Raw genomic sequence first — 16,098 nt, forward strand, 5'->3', positions numbered from 1 at the left:
TTGGTTTGATTGATTATGAACTTCATTTATTTATTTAGAATGGTATTTGTATAACGAGAATAGCTCATTTAGTATTATTTATATTTGGCAAACAATGAATATCCTGCATAGAGAATGAATATAACACAGATTCTTTTGTTTTTTTTTTAAATATTTTACCCTTATCTTCAACCTTTAGATTATATTTTCTTTAACTTTTATACCTCAAGGAAAGATAAGATCTTTAAAAGTAAGAGATTGAAATTTTGAATATAAATTTACCGTTGAGATTGAAGGTGACTGATATGAAGTAGGGAGATTGAAGAATTTGAAAATGGCTTTTTTTTTTTTTTGTTGAGAAAAATGTTTTTCTCTTTTAAAGTAGGGGATAATTGGTCTTTAAAATTGTAATTTTTTAATGACAATAAATTTGATATATAATTAATTTTATTTTTGATAATTAAAAACAAAAAGAGGTCGAGAGACCTACCCACATACAAGGGGGAAAGGAAAAAAAATCCTAGTTAAAAACAATAAACCAAATCCCATCTAAGTAAAAGATCTTCCTAAAAACACCCTTAAATTCTATAACCAACTAATGAATTTAATTTTTAAAATTAATCACTTATTCTTTAGATTATACTAGAGAAGGTGGTGCACACATATAAAAAGGGTTATCTGTAATTTAAAATATTTATTAAAGGCTCTTAGAATAGTAAAAAATTATATGTTCGCAATTTTGAAAACTAACAACTGTTATTCAAAGAAAATAGGCTGCAATTTTCTTGATTTTGACAAAAATTATCTTTTGATTATATTAAGTTTAAATGTAAAGGTGGGAGTATTTGTGAGTTCCAAAATTTGGTGTAGAACCACCTCTACTCCGCTTTTTTAATTTTTTTTTTTAACGGAAAAGCAAGAAGTGAAGAAAAACAAAATAAAAACAAACAACACTGCCATCCCACCCATCACAAAGAGAATCCCATCTAAACACAAAATTCTCAAAAGATAATCCCAAGAAACTCTTGTTAACCTTCGATTAAAGGTAAAAGCAGACTCAAAATATCCAATAACACATTTTGAAACATAGTTTCCTTCACATGGAAGACCCTGTTATTTCTCTTTTTCTAAAGACCCCAAACAATAATTGAAAGAAGAGCCTAAAGATGTTATTTTTCAAGAGAGAAGATATTGAAACACACCTTCCTTCCAAAAATGAAAAGAACGTATGAGGTAAAATCCAATCAACCTGGAAATGTGTTAGAAAATGCATCCAAATGCCCCAAGAGAAAGGATAATGAATAAAAGTATAATTAACAGATTCCCCATATATGTCATACATACGGGACAAAAATTTTGGAATAATCCAACTACGTAGAATCAAATTATCCGACGTAAGAATCCCCCCAAAGGAGGCTTCACCTTCTCTCATTATGTTATTTAAGAAAGAAAAAAAGAACTCCATTATTTTTCAATAACAACTATGGTATCACTACTTGAGCATCAGATGCATCACTCATGCCACTGCCAATATGTAATGATTTTAGAAAAGCTGCCTGGGCATTTTGTGTGAGATTTCCCAATGGTATTTGAAGGGCTCAAAATTATTTGAGATCCCTCAATTTCATACCAGATTTCTTCCCTTTAAATTTTGTGTAATAGAGCATAAAATCGGTCAAATTGTAAACTTGACCAAAGAAATGTTTTCAGGTGGAGCTGTACGGGTATCTGAAATGGGGAAATCTGACATGAAATTGAGGAAGCCGAATAATTTTGAGCCCTCAAGTATTGAAAACGATACACAAACATTTCTCAGATTTTCCTTTAGCATTGGAGGCTCCATGTCAAATAGAGAATATAGCTTTTAAGACTAGTAACCTCTAATACCCGACCAACGTGAGTTCATCGATGGACAGATCAATTTTTCCAATTCTTTCACACGGTTTTTATTCTACATGACACCAATAACAGTATCCAAGTCAGATATTTCAGAAAAACCAAACAGATGTTTTGATCAAATGCTTGAGAAGTCAAAGTGAATCCAAATGTTAAGAGTGCTAAGTAAAAGATGTAGAAACAGAATGGGAGTACTTTACATGATTTACATTTTACTCTTACTGAAGTAAGATCTTCAATTTTTCTCTCTGTAGTCATCAACTGTCTCGAATCAAATTGACCGGCTCACTCAAAACATACTTAGGAATTTCATACTTGGCACCTGCGGTAGAGGTTCTGTTAGAGATCAAATAATTTTTTCAAGAGTTTTGGATGCATACAGGACAATGGAGAATAAAGTAAAGGAATGGTGTATGATAGATAATATACCTCTTTCATCATAGCAAGTTGTCAAGTCAGCACTTGAAACGATGACACCAGCACTGTCAACTATTGCTTGTGCAAGTGTTAAATCAGCTTCAGCTGCCGCTCGCAGTGCATCCCATATCTCTGAAAATAATATGGTTCTTGATGTTAGTAATCATGTCTCACTATGTTTCGACCTGCATTGGAAATGCCGCTGAACTCTTTTTTTTTTGGAGCTGCAATTGGCGCCCCAAAATTTACTTATTATTTATCACCCCAATTAAAGATTAAAACACACTAGTTCAAAAATTACTAAGGCTTCGCTAAAATTATAATCTCAACATTACAAAACATTATAAAACTCGTTCAAACAATTTCAGTAGTTGTTTACAATTATGATTAGGCTCATAAAATAGAAATCTAGAAAAGAAAACAAGAGTTTCTATTGGCACCCCAACTTCAACTTATTCTCAACTATTCACTTACTTTCTTTATTTTTTATTGGGGTGTAATAAGTAAAGTTGGGGTGCCAATAGCAGCCCTCTCTCTCTTTTTTTTTTTTTTTTTTATCAGTAAAATTTGTTGAATTTGGCTTATTGAAAAATGAAAACTCGATACTTCGCTCAAGTTCTTTATTTAAAATATTAGTTTTACAATGAGGCTACTCTTTAACATTCTTTCATCAGTTGAATACATTTTGGGTAGAGAAGATAGATACACTTGTCGAAAAATAACTACAGCATAATACTATTACTACAAGGATGTTTATCTAAGGTAACCTCCAACCATCCCCTCTGACACAGACGTTTACACATTAAACTGAGGGTGTGCTTGGAAGCGGTAGTTAGTTGGATTTGGAGTTGGAGTTGGAGTGAGTGATTTTGAAGTATAGAAAGCTTGTTACATAAGAATTGACCCTAATAAGTTTCAGCAATCTCACAGTTGGATGCACAGTCGGAATTTTTTCTTCAACCTACCTTTTATGAAAGAATAGTCCATTGAAATCAAAGTTCTCGTCCTACTTCCCAGTTAAACTTCTCATGACAGTTAGAGTAGAAGACATGGTAGATTCCACTTGAAGATTATCACCATTGAAATCGAAGTTCTTGCACATGTCAATTGAGGAAAAAAAATATCCAAAAGTTTAAACAAGATCCTAGAACAAATATAACTATTATGGAGATATAAGGATATCTAGGGATGCCCACAACAAAAACAGTTCACCTTAGCTCCCATTGAACCCAGTCATCATGGTCATGTCCATGTTGTGTCTAGGTCCTAGGAGTGTAGTGGAATTTTTTGGAAACATGGGTCAATATGATTGGGCTGATGGGCTCAAATTTGGATGCTTTCATTCTTTATGCACGAAAAGATTTAGCATCCTTTTTGAGGAAACATGAATGGTTACAGGCCAAAGAGTCATGGGAGTATCTAAAACCTTGCAAGTTGCAATCCATTTCTGTAACCAAAGCTACTTTTGAGTATTTTCTCCGCTATTTTTCCTTTCAAAATCAATATTGCTTGCTTGTGTCGCATCGTATGCATGGCCTTTCTTTGGCTTAGTTGCAGGTCAAGATAGCAAGCACAGCACACCTAGCATTACAAAGATCATGCCTATGAGAATTGGTACTAGAGTGAACTTCCAGATCCTATAATTCATCTGGAACTACAACTAGAAAGTGACTATTGCTGACAAGCCACAAGCACCAAAGATGAATAGAGAGAGCCTGGATATCCTTGAAGCTCAAATGGCCAATCATGACGGAACCGTGAATGGAGTGGCCCAACTAGGTGAACACCTTGACAATGTCATGAAAATCAAGAAAGTGTTGGCACCACGATGCAGCAATATTGATAGGGTCATTGGCGCATTGTTGATGTGGGAGACAGCTCAGGACAATAAGATGTTGGGTTGCCGAGTGCAAATCCAAGGGAGCTAGGAGCAATACAACAATAGTGTCCTAGGGGCACCTAAAGCAAAGGGTAGAGGTGTCGTCAATCATCGAACAGAGGGTGGTGATGCTTAGGTTTGTCAAACATAAGCAAGTTACTAAGCCAAATATATTGGCATCATGGGATTGACGCTGGTTGGTGCAACAAGCTGCAAAAGCTTTTTGAGAATGGGTGCATGGGTAGCCAAGGGCATCTTGGCGAGAATAGTATAAGTAGGCAAGGCAAATTGAGCAATGGCGCATTGGGTCATGGAAGCGAGAAATTTTTGTTTCTCCAAGCGCTGTGGGGTATTCGTTAAGCTTGAATGAGAACGCAACAAGGTTGAGCACGTTTGTTGGGCTTGACAATAACGTGTGCACATAGAGCCAAACAAAGTTGAATGAGGGCAATGGGCTTCGGTTCACTTGGACAATGATGGTGTAAGGTAACAAGTTTTTTGGGCTGCCATAACGCAAGAAATAAGGCCCATGGCACTAGATTAATGCAAACCAGGTTATCGAGTGCCAAGGTGGAGAATTGTTGGGAGAGAACGCAAGGGACTAAGATGGGAGCATAGGCATTGGGTGAGCAATGTCTTCCAACACTCAAATGCAAGTGTAGACACTTGGTGAGATAGCTAGCAAAGAGCAAGCATAGGACACCAAAAGGAGGCAACTTTTGATACTACAATGTCAATTGGTGTAGAACATAATGTAAGCATTATTGGCATAACAAAGTCATGGGTGTTGAGAGGAGCAAGCAAATTTACGATAAAAACTTCAGGGATGCCAAGAGACAGGCAACTTTGGCATGGAAAGAGGTGTTGGTGGCACTGGAGAGCGTATTGGGGCCAAAAGTCAAAAGGGTATAATTAAATGCCGATAGTTTCCTGTTGGACTAAGGCTAACAGCATCTAAGGATTGACATAGATGCATCAATGCCAACAGAGTATCAATCCCAAGCAACAAAGAATGTCAAAAGAGTTGACGTTGTAACATAGTGTCAAGGGGTAGTTCCCAACAATATGAAGTTAAGCAAGTAGTTTTTTGGTAATTTGCAAGACCTGATAGTGAAAATAGAGGAGCACCATGAAAGTATTTTTGGTAAATCACTGGCCCAAGGCCATTGAAGTTAAAAGACAAGGTTTAAAATCTCGTTTCAAGACAATATAAAGATCAAGAGAAAAACTGGAGTGATTTCAACTGAACATTCCAAGACATTCAAAACATTCAATGTTTCACATTAATTTTTGGCTCAAACCAAAATGTGCTGCCAAAACATTTTAAACCAACACGAAATTTTGAACATGGATAAAGGAACACCTGAGAGGCGATTTTTTATATTTATAACTTGTTGGACACAGATCAACTAAGCCAAAACAATGATGAGAGGGGATTTTTTTCAAGTAGTTTGATAAACCTGAGGCAACAGAGTTATAAGAACATGATGAGAAGCAGTTTTGCAACCTATTCGACCCAGGATTTTTATTATTATTATAGGAATGCAGTGAAACATTATTTTGCAACTGGATGGGCCCGGGCCACTGAACTTAGAAAACGCCTTGAGAGAAAATTTGTCAGCAAGTTACTGACTCAGGGAAATGAAGCTAGAGGAATTCCCTACGAGGTGGTTTTGGTGACTTAATGGACCCAGGCCAACAAAGTTGGAGGAACAACATCAAATGCAGTTTTACAACTTGTTGAACCTGGGCAAGGGTAGTCAGGGGAACACCATGAGGGGCGATTTGGCAACTTATTAGATGTCGTCATCCAAGTTAAAGGACTGTAGGAGAAAGACTAGTGCACGTCTTAGGTGCACTAGTGATGATGCTTGGGTTGTACTAATATTAGACAGAAGCAAGCAAGGAACCAAATGGTCAATAAAGTGCAATGCACAAAGGCGGAGAAATTGCTGGTGTTGGATGCCAAGATGGAAAAGGAAAACCACTTTTGGAGTGATGACATAGTGCACAAAAGTGTAATAGGCAGCATGTGTCAATGTGACTTTGAGCAAAGGTTGCCTTGGTGGTATGGGTGTCGAGCACTGGGTTGGTTGTAAGCGAGTTATCAAAGTTAGAGCGGAGTATATTTTCCCAAGGAGGTGTTACATGGTATCAAAAAGATGGTCCCTCTCTTTAAGAGCCTTGGGTCCCTTGTGTGTGTGTGTGTGTGGTGGGGGGTGGTTAGGTTTAAATAATTCAAGACAGGGTTTTGATCCTAGGTCTATTGTATTACCACTCACAGACTTTCCCACCTCACCAAGGTGGCACCTTCACCCATGGGATCCTATACATATAAGTGTGGGATATAAAAGGATGATGATGTCAACAACTTTTTATGGCTAATGTCATAAGCACTAACACATGTCGGACAAAGTTATCACATGAAAAATATAGCGACCTAGTCAATCAAGCTCCACATGCCATCAACTCCTCCATGAGAGATCTCGCTTGGGCATCCTAGTCCATAAAAAATGGCCCCTGAACAAAGTGGGGGGAACATGTCTCCTCCCCAAACCACCAAACCTTACTCTTTTTTTTTGTGGATAATTGTACCCGTAGCGCTTGGGTATATCTGATGGAACCTAAGAGCGGAGTATATTTTCCCGACTTTTCATAAAATGATATGCACCCAATTTGATGAACCTTTAAAAAACTTAAGATACGACAATGGAGGGAATAGTTTTTCTGGTTTAAAGTTATACCTTGCTGAGCATGAAATTGAACATCACAATATATGTGCAGAAGCGCCACAACATAATATTGCCAAATAGACATCTCCTTAAGCTTGTGTGCACTCTTGTTTGCTATGCAAATTTTAGGAAAAAAATTGGTTTGAAGTTGTTTTTTTATATAAGTAAAAGTTTTATTAATGAGAGTACAAGAAGTCCTCGAAGGAAAGGAGCAAACAAGCCACAAACAAAAACAACAAACAAAGACACTATCACTCCTTGATTACATTATCCTATCTAAATATAAAATCTTCCAAAAGGAAGCCCCTAAATTCCTTAAATTGCTTGCTCCAAAAGAAGAGCAAACCAAAAATGTTATAGAGAAGCTCTTGCATGTTACTCTCAGTCCTATCAAAAGTGCGCATATTCCTTTCTTTCCACAAACCCCAACAAATAACAAAAGGCGTTAGCTTCCAAAGAATCTTCAACCTACCAGAGAAGGATGGGGACTTCCAACCAAATAGAAAAGAGACAAGTGAGCCAGGAAGACACCAAAGAGACCTTAAATAATAAGAGAAAGTATGACTAGACAAGAAAAACCATCTCACAGTGAATGAGAACGTGGTCCACAGACTCACCATTAACTCTACACATGCAACATGGGGAGTCTATTAAAAGTCGCCAACCACATGACAAAAGAAACCTTTGAAGGAATCTTAGAAGCCCAAATAGCGGAATAAGAGAAACACACTTCTTGGCGGCCTTCAAGAAGCAAGTAGAAAGAACTAATAGGGAAGCGACTACCAGCACAAGGTTTCCACACTCGACGACCTGTCCTATCCAACGAAGGACCCGTCAAGGTTAGTAATTCAATGATAAAGATTGCATCATCAATTTCCTAATCATTCAATCTTCTTCCAAGACCGAGATCCTATGACTCACCCCTCTCATTAGGAATCAGAAACGCAGAGACATACATTCTTTTCCTCACGGATAAGGAATAAAGACGAAGGAACAAGAACTTTAAGAAGGTATCACTGCACCAACGATCTTCCCACAAACGAATACGATCTCATATACCCACTTCAAACCGAATGTGCTCACCCAAAGAAAGTCCCATCTCAGAGATACCTCTCCACACTCCACACCCAAAAGAAAGTCTACTCGGCTTAGTCTCCCAACCAAAAGGATCCTCCCTGAACTTAGCTGCTATTAGTTTCCTCCAAAATTCCTCCTTCTCAACTCCAAAATGCCAAACCCACTTCCCCAACAATGCACTATTAACGGATCTAAACCTCCAAATCCCAAGGCCACCCAACTTTCTAGGCAGACATCTTAACTTCCAATTCACCATATGGAACTTACAATTACCACGACTATCATTCCAAAGGAAATCCCTCACCAATTTTTGCAATTGATCTTTAATTTTGCTAGGCAGAGTGAAAAGTGAAAAAAAAGTGGATTGGAATGCTAGAAGGGTGCTCCTAGTTAGAATCAATTTCCCCCCTTTTGAGAGATGCTTTGATTTCCACGAACCTAGTCACCTCCTAACCCTGTCCACAATCATCTCCCAAGGCGTAGAAGATTTGTAGCAGCACCCAGGTGAAGACCCAAATAAGAGCAAGGCAATGAATCAACATGACAACCCAAAAAATATGCCCAAGCCTCGATATCAGGGACACCACCAATAGCATAGATTTGGCTCTTCCTCAAATTGATTGGGAGACCAAACACTACCTCAAACTAGTAAATCAAACCTCGAAGAAAGCACACTTGGCTAGGAGAAGCATCCAAAAAAACTAGCATGTCGTCAACAAACTGCAGGTGGGTAACTTTAGGCCCGAGTTTTGTAGTACAAAACACCTTATGAACTTCTTTGTCCAATTTGACCATTATTTCCTTTACCTCCAAAAGTATTTTGGTGTTTTGTTATTATGTCCATGTCCATCGTCCTAACTGCACAAAGTTCAATCTCAAGGCACTCAAATATATTTTTCTTGATAAGGATTACAAGTGATACCATCCCAAGTTACGAAAAGATTGTGTCCTTTTATGATTCTGTTTGTTTTTTCTCTTTGATATATCTCTCTTCATGGGAAAATATTTATGGTGAAGAGGAGTACCTATTCCATTATTTGGTCCTATTCATCCTTCTACATTTGATAACAACACTTTAAAAATATTGACTTGAAAGTATAAAGAGAACAAGGGAACCACAACTACAACCACCACCACAATCGGTCAGCCACACCAGTCACATTCTTCTAATCCTGGCAATTTCTCTTCACTTGCTCTCATTGATGATTATCATCTTCCCATCACTGTTGAAAGGGCAAGCACACATCATCCTATCTCCAATTGTAGTATCTCCAGCACTTCACTAGTTTGTTGTTTCCACCTCTTTCAATTATTATGCCTACTATTTTCATAGAAAGCTTTGCCCGAACATGAATTGAAGGATTCGATGTATGAGGAAATGAATGCTCCAGAGAAGAATGGTAAGTGAGAATTGATTGATCCTCCTAGGCAAAACAGTTGATTGGATGCAAATGGGTGTTCACCATGAAGTACACCGACGTAAGTTCCATTAACAGATATAACAAGATGCTTGTGGCTAAGGGGACCCCTATAAAATAGAATATCAAGAAACCTTTGCACTAGTAACAAAGATGAACATCATCAAAGTGATATTGTCCCTTGAAGCTAATTTCTCATGACCATTGCACCAAACAGACATGAAGAATGCAGTTTTTCATGGTACAAGAGGTGTACATGAGAACACTAATAAGTTCCAACCTCCATGGGGCAAAGAAATAATATCTATAAGCTCAAGAAGCTTTGTATGGGTGAAACAATCACCAAAAGCATGATTTGACAGATTCAGAGGAGCATTGAAGAAATTGGGTTACAGTCAGAGTTGGACTGAGCATACACTTTGCTGAGCATACACAAGACAATATAACTACCTTGATCATCTATGCTGATGACATTGTGGTTACAAGGAACTCTCCTGAAAAGATTAAATTCCTCAATGAATACTTAGGGAATGAGTCTGCGATAAGAGATTTTAAGGCCATTGAAGAACTCCTCAGTATTGAGGTCGCCATGTCTAAAAGAGGGATTTTTATCTTAGAGGAAGTACATCCAGACCAGTTAACATACCAATTAAGCAAAATCACAAGTTGAAGGATCAAGAAAATTATTCTCTGATGTAGGTAGCTTCCAATGATTGGTGGGTCTTTCAATTAATATATCTCTTAATCGATTGGATATAGCCCTATGTTGCAACCATTGTTAGTTTCATGCATGCTTCAAAAATCACTCATCTTGACAGGGGAGGATTTACAGTGGGGGCACTTGCCCCCACAAGAATTTTCAAAGTCTATGGATCAGTAAGCTATTGCAACAGATTTTAGTGGTGGATTAAAAAATCTGCCACTATTGCCCCCACAAAAAAAAAAAAAAAAATCCTTTTAGTTGCCCCCACGACTATTTTTTTAAGAAGCAACTTGTTGCCATTCAAGCTAGTGCCGAGGTAGAATACAAGACCATGGCACATGGAGTATGTAAGTTACTGTAGCTCAAGACCTTATAACCAGTAGTCCAATAACAGGACTGCAATGAGCATTGCGCATAACCTAATTCAGTATGATAGAACAAAACATATTGAGGTCGATTGATATTTTGTCAAAGAAAAGCTAAAGAGAGGCCAGACTTGTGTTCCTTATTTGAAGACAAACCAACAATTGACGGATATATTGACTAAGGGAATTAGCATGAATCATATGATAGATTTTTAAGCAAGTTAGGCATGATAGATATCTACATGTTTATGTACTCTTTGGTCTTTATACGGGCTTGTAAGAGCGTTATTGTCTAGTTACTTTCGTTAATATAAAAGGAAATGTGAGTAATGATCATGGGACATGATTCCCAATGATTCCCTCTTTTCTCTCTTTCTTTTTTTTTCTCCACCTTGAAACCCTAGATCTGCACCAAACCTTCCACTTTTTCCGGAATGTTTGGGGCCTGGAAGCTATAAAGAACTCATCTATTTTCTTTCTTTTTATGGTAAGTTCTTCCTACAGTAATCTTAGAACACTTACCTAAAGTGAGCAACATTCGATAGTCAAACTTCAAAAGTGCTCCTACATGGAACTCCCACTCAATTTCACCAGCAAATTTCTGAACTCCACTGCCCATTAAGTTACATAGGCACCAGCACTTTTAAGTACAGAAAAGCTAAGCTTCCAAATGGGGTTCATCAAGTGGTACATGCTTAATGTCAAGTGTAAGATGGTTACTCAAAAACCTAATCTGACCTATGTTCAAACTCCATACTCTATTACTAAACCCAATTCAAGGCAGTTGATTATCTTTCTTTAGCCAAGTCTCCTTCCTCAAAAGTTGGTGCTCCATTTTTAAGTTACAACATGTTGTATTAAAAAATGAAATGTAAAAGTATAAGGAAATAGAAAAGAAACATTTCCAATGAAGAAAAGAAAAATAAACCGTACAATGCATGGATAATATAACAAACGTTGGTTAAGTCTTAGAAAATGACAAATTCCCAGTTAAGGAAAAATCTTCCAAAGCAGCTATTTATTGTTTGTTTGCTGGGTAAGAGCACATAGAGACCCCTGATGAGTACATGTGAGCAGCTTATTTGCATTTTTAGACAGATGTACTGCCCAGAGTCTGTGACAATGGTTGAGGATGTCAAAAAGTTAGAAAAATTGGATTGCAATGAAAAAGGGGAGGGGGGGTTCGACCCCAGGTCTGTGGTTACATGAAGGCGAGGTGGCACCTTCATGTGTTCAAGCACTGTTTGCGTATTGAGTTTCAACAGATGTGAAGTTTAATGGCATGAAAATACATAGCGACAAACAAATATCACTAAGCCGACTTCACTTTTATGATATGGAACATTTTGTTGCTTGGTTAATTCCCACATAGTAACCAGGGTATTAAGGTTTCATTTCAAACAATGAATTTTGAGACAAGAAGAAAAAATAGGAAGAAAGAAAACAATCTGGTCTTTAGCTTTGTCTTCTCATTCACCAACTAAGGAATAGCATGTTTGTGTATTAAGCCATTTTAACAATGTTGAAAATATGAATTCTAATTACGATAATCATCTTAGTTACAGGAAAAATCTAAAGTTCTTTTCTTTTTTCTGTTTTTCTTTTGATAAGCAAGAGAGTTAGTGGTTGGTAATTAGTCGGTGAAGGCAGGTTTTGAACCCAGGATGTGGTATCAACACTCACAACTTTCAAGTTTGTACCTTCAGGGAAAATCTACAGCTCATTTTGAAATGAAGTTCTTAAAATGTATCATAGCATGTGCGCAAATGTCATCATTAACAACGAATAACCTATTGATTTATGTAACCAGAGAAAGAGTACCTTTCCGGCCACCATAGTGAGGAGCAGTGTCCCAAAACTCATCACGCATCTGATTTAGTTGTATCCTTGTTATTGGCTGAGAATGTTTCCAAGGCCTTGGCTTTCGGATCTTTTTTATGCCCTCTGAGATCATAACATAAACCAACACCAACAATTATATTAAAATAAGGCTTCTAAAAATATTTGCCTCTCGTTTGAGGGGTCAGTGCATCACAAATGGTTAGAACATCGGTTGGGCAGTTAGGTTTTCCATGACCCATGAGCGCATGGTATGCCTGAGTCCTGTATAACATCTCTTAACATATAAACGGCAATATAATTCTAGCAAAGTATCTCGATAATAACCAGACTTCAAGCTGCCAGTTTTGACAATATTAGAGTCAAAGCATAACAACACAGAATGTTTTTTTTTTTTTGCTAGGCAAGCAAGGTTGTTAGAAGTAAATGTGAAGTGTGAAGATAGGTTCAACCTGATTTGAGCCTAGGTTATGGGATCAACACTCCGCATGCCTTTACCAACTTTGCTAAGTTGGATTAAAAAATAATATATGTGACGTGTGTGTCAGGCAAGATAAGCATTTCAAGCACGTGAAGTCATAATATTTCCTTTTATAACCTCATACAATTCACAAAGACACAATATATAACCTGTGTATGTCAGGCGAGATAAGCATAACAAGCATGTGAACACAACTCAAAAAATTTCCTTTTCTAATCAGTGATAGATTTCAATATCTTCATTAATTATGCAGCTGCGAGCTCAACATAATTCCTGCCCTTAGACCACATTAGTTTGTGACACAAATGCTTCAAGGAACCAGTATCCTCAACACTGATCTATTGTGGATCCATGAATTTCCAGATTGATAGTATCTATCAAAAAAAAAAAAAAAAAACAGAAAAAATTCCAGATTCATAGTGTTAGGCTATACAAACATTCCATTAACCAATCCAATTAGACCGAGTATCAAAGTAATTGCAGCAAAACCTGACCTGTTGACCCTTGGTTTCTCCTGCGATAAAAACATACTAAGTAATTGTCTGCCTTGTCAGACCATAAATGAAAACACATCTGGAGAATTGGATTAATTTTTATTTATTTATTTTTTGGGGAGGGGGATCATTCCCGAAGAAAATGCACATCTAGATTAAGGACAAAAGAGAGGCATCTAATGGAACACATCTATCAGATATCGCTGTTTGGCAGGGCAGAATGCTTACCGAAGTTGCAAGTAACATATTTTTCAGGAATAGCTAGAATGTTATAGGAGCCCACTGCAACTGAGGTACTGATTGCAAGACAACTAAAAAATGCGGGAGAGGATGCCAGCTGGCTAAGTTTGTAAAATTCGTGTGTTCACTATCATGAACTGGATACAGAACCCGTCCTCACCCCCTAACTGGCTATCCAAACCAAAATAAATAATAGATGAATATATAGATGTTATAAATCTCATTTTTTTTGCTTCGGTAATCAAGGGTACATGCAATGTTTATCTATCTATCCACTGCCAAGAAGTGCAAAGATACCATATATGCCAAAGGTCTCAATTAAGAATGCCTGCAATTACATTTATCTATTGCATACGTAGTACATGCTCTCAGACAACAATACACAGTATGGTCAGAAAGCATGAAGAGAAAATTTGAGGCTGTAATTGAAAAAAGGAAAAATAATTTATGGCCATCAATCTGTTTAAAACTCAGCAACTGAAAATGCAATAGTACATAAGTAATTGGTATTATCATATACACTGGAACTGGAGGACCTTCGTCCAATAAAACACCTATGAACAAAACCATAACCACGACACTTTAGACACTGAAGTAATATAAATGCCAGATAACCAACTTGGTGAATATGACTGAGAAAAAAGAAACTTAAAAACCTGGGTAGTAGAGAAGAATTTCTATTGAAATACCAAATGTAACTCTGATTGTGATATTATTACGAGAACATACTAAACATATCTACATAATTTTGCAACCATAAATTATTTACCTGAGACATCAATGATTTTCATCATGACAGGTACAAACTCCATACTAGCAGCACAAGGAAGAAGAGGAAATCAAAATATCTAGACTTTCTTCTAATTTTTTTAAGCTTGCATATTTACTAAAATGATGAGTAACACACACACCAAAAAAAAACAAAAAAAAAAAAGAGTCTGGACCAAATGCGGGACAAAACACATCAATCATATGCTCCCACATCCCTACCGTAGTAAGGTCAACTACATAGCATGGCACACAGGCATCAAAAACACTCAAGGGACACTTTTCACCAAGGACCAAAGCTCACTTAGCCAATGCCTGACTAAATGTGAAAAAGAAGGCAATTCGAAAATGTACATCTAAGAAATTAGATCAATAATTGATAGGGGATATAAAAAGGGTGAAACAGACAAAACCACCACACTTGCAAGTTGTAACCTTACTTAAAAGAAATGTTAGTGAATCCGAACAATTCTCACTCGTCGGAAATTGCCCTTTGTTGGACTTCATGTTGACCCTAGGTGACTAGCTAACAATATAGATGGTGATCCCATAATTACCTATTTCACAAAGATAGGTACCTAAGGGAAGTGGAACCCAACCATGAGCAACATTTTTTTAATATGCAAGAGACATCCAATTTTATTCGCATCAATCTCTCACATCATCATCATACACCTTTGACTAGCTACTAGGATCACCAAAATGAACTCTATTTCACTGCTTAAATCTACCATGAACCAATAATTAGGAATGTTCCTCTATATCTCTTCTTACTATTTCAATCTATGCCATTTTTTTTACTTCTCTCTGACACTTTTAGATCCCACAAATTACATCAAGCACTCTTTCCATCTCCTATTGGAGTTGTTCATAAATCTCTTCGAATGATCACATTTTTGCTTTCCTTCCTATTCTTATGACTCGTCCATCTCGCCGTCCTCATTTCTATTATGCTCAACAACCGCAATCTCTCACATAAACCTTTTAAATCACATAATCTTATAAGAACTAACATCATATAATTCAACTACATTAAACATTGAAATTCGCAAAAATAGTGGGGAAAAAAAAAAAAAAAAAACAGCTTCATACTTCACCATTGGAAACAATATGTCAAAGAAACCTAAGATTTCCAAGATTCTTCAACAAAATCCAATTGCAGCGATGCAAAAGCAACATGTGGAAACTGATCTAAGCAATGAATTAAAATGCCTGTCATATAAACATAATCAACCGACTAAAATCCAAAAATCGCACAGAAATATAAAACTTATCACCGATTTAGTACAAATTATGAGAAATATAAGAACAAATATTGAAATACGGAGAAAAACTTAAAAACCTAAATTGGATACAGAGAATAAAGAATCTCACCATCTCCTTTGGTTTGAGATGATCCAGCACAACCCATCGTATCTCTATTTCACTCAACCAGTTGGAGAATAACAGAAACGAAACAGAGAATTTCAGATACTCGTCATTAACGAAGATCAAATTAAGCTCCTCTGTGAGATAAATGCATCAGATTTCAAACAAATTCCTGTAGTATTAACTTGTTCTTATTCTCCGAGAGAGAGAGAAAGAGAGAGAGAGAGATTTTTATTTATATTTGTCTTCGCTTTTTCAAGCCCTTTCTGCGCAAAATGACGGCTCAAAGACAGCTATTAGTAGAGACTTTCACTTCTTAATTTAGAAGGATTTGCCCTCTCTTTTGTTTGGGTTAGAGGTGTTCAATCGGGTAAGGGTAACCAACCATACCGAACCGGATATCTGGGTTTTGGTCTGGTTTGAGGTTAACCTGAAACCAAGA

The 16,098-nt window shown here is 37.0% G+C and overlaps 1 protein-coding gene across 1 annotated transcript; it reads right to left on the reverse strand.

Annotated features, from left to right (window-relative positions):
- Nucleotides 1-1,965: 1,965 nt before the first annotated feature.
- On the reverse strand, nucleotides 1,966-15,926 carry LOC147387805 (uncharacterized). The gene is made up of 4 exons (XM_086420799.1): nucleotides 15,663-15,926; nucleotides 12,288-12,410; nucleotides 2,305-2,424; nucleotides 1,966-2,197 (listed from the first exon to the last, which is right to left on the reverse strand). Exons 1-4 carry the CDS (start codon nucleotides 15,697-15,699, stop codon nucleotides 2,133-2,135), a joined length of 345 nt encoding a protein of 114 aa, XP_086276925.1. The 5' UTR covers nucleotides 15,700-15,926; the 3' UTR covers nucleotides 1,966-2,132.
- Nucleotides 15,927-16,098: the final 172 nt, after the last annotated feature.

Source organism: Akebia trifoliata, chromosome 13 (assembly GCF_017979445.1).
Source record: "Akebia trifoliata isolate Shusen 1 chromosome 13, ASM1797944v1, whole genome shotgun sequence".
Classification (NCBI taxonomy): domain Eukaryota; kingdom Viridiplantae; phylum Streptophyta; class Magnoliopsida; order Ranunculales; family Lardizabalaceae; genus Akebia; species Akebia trifoliata.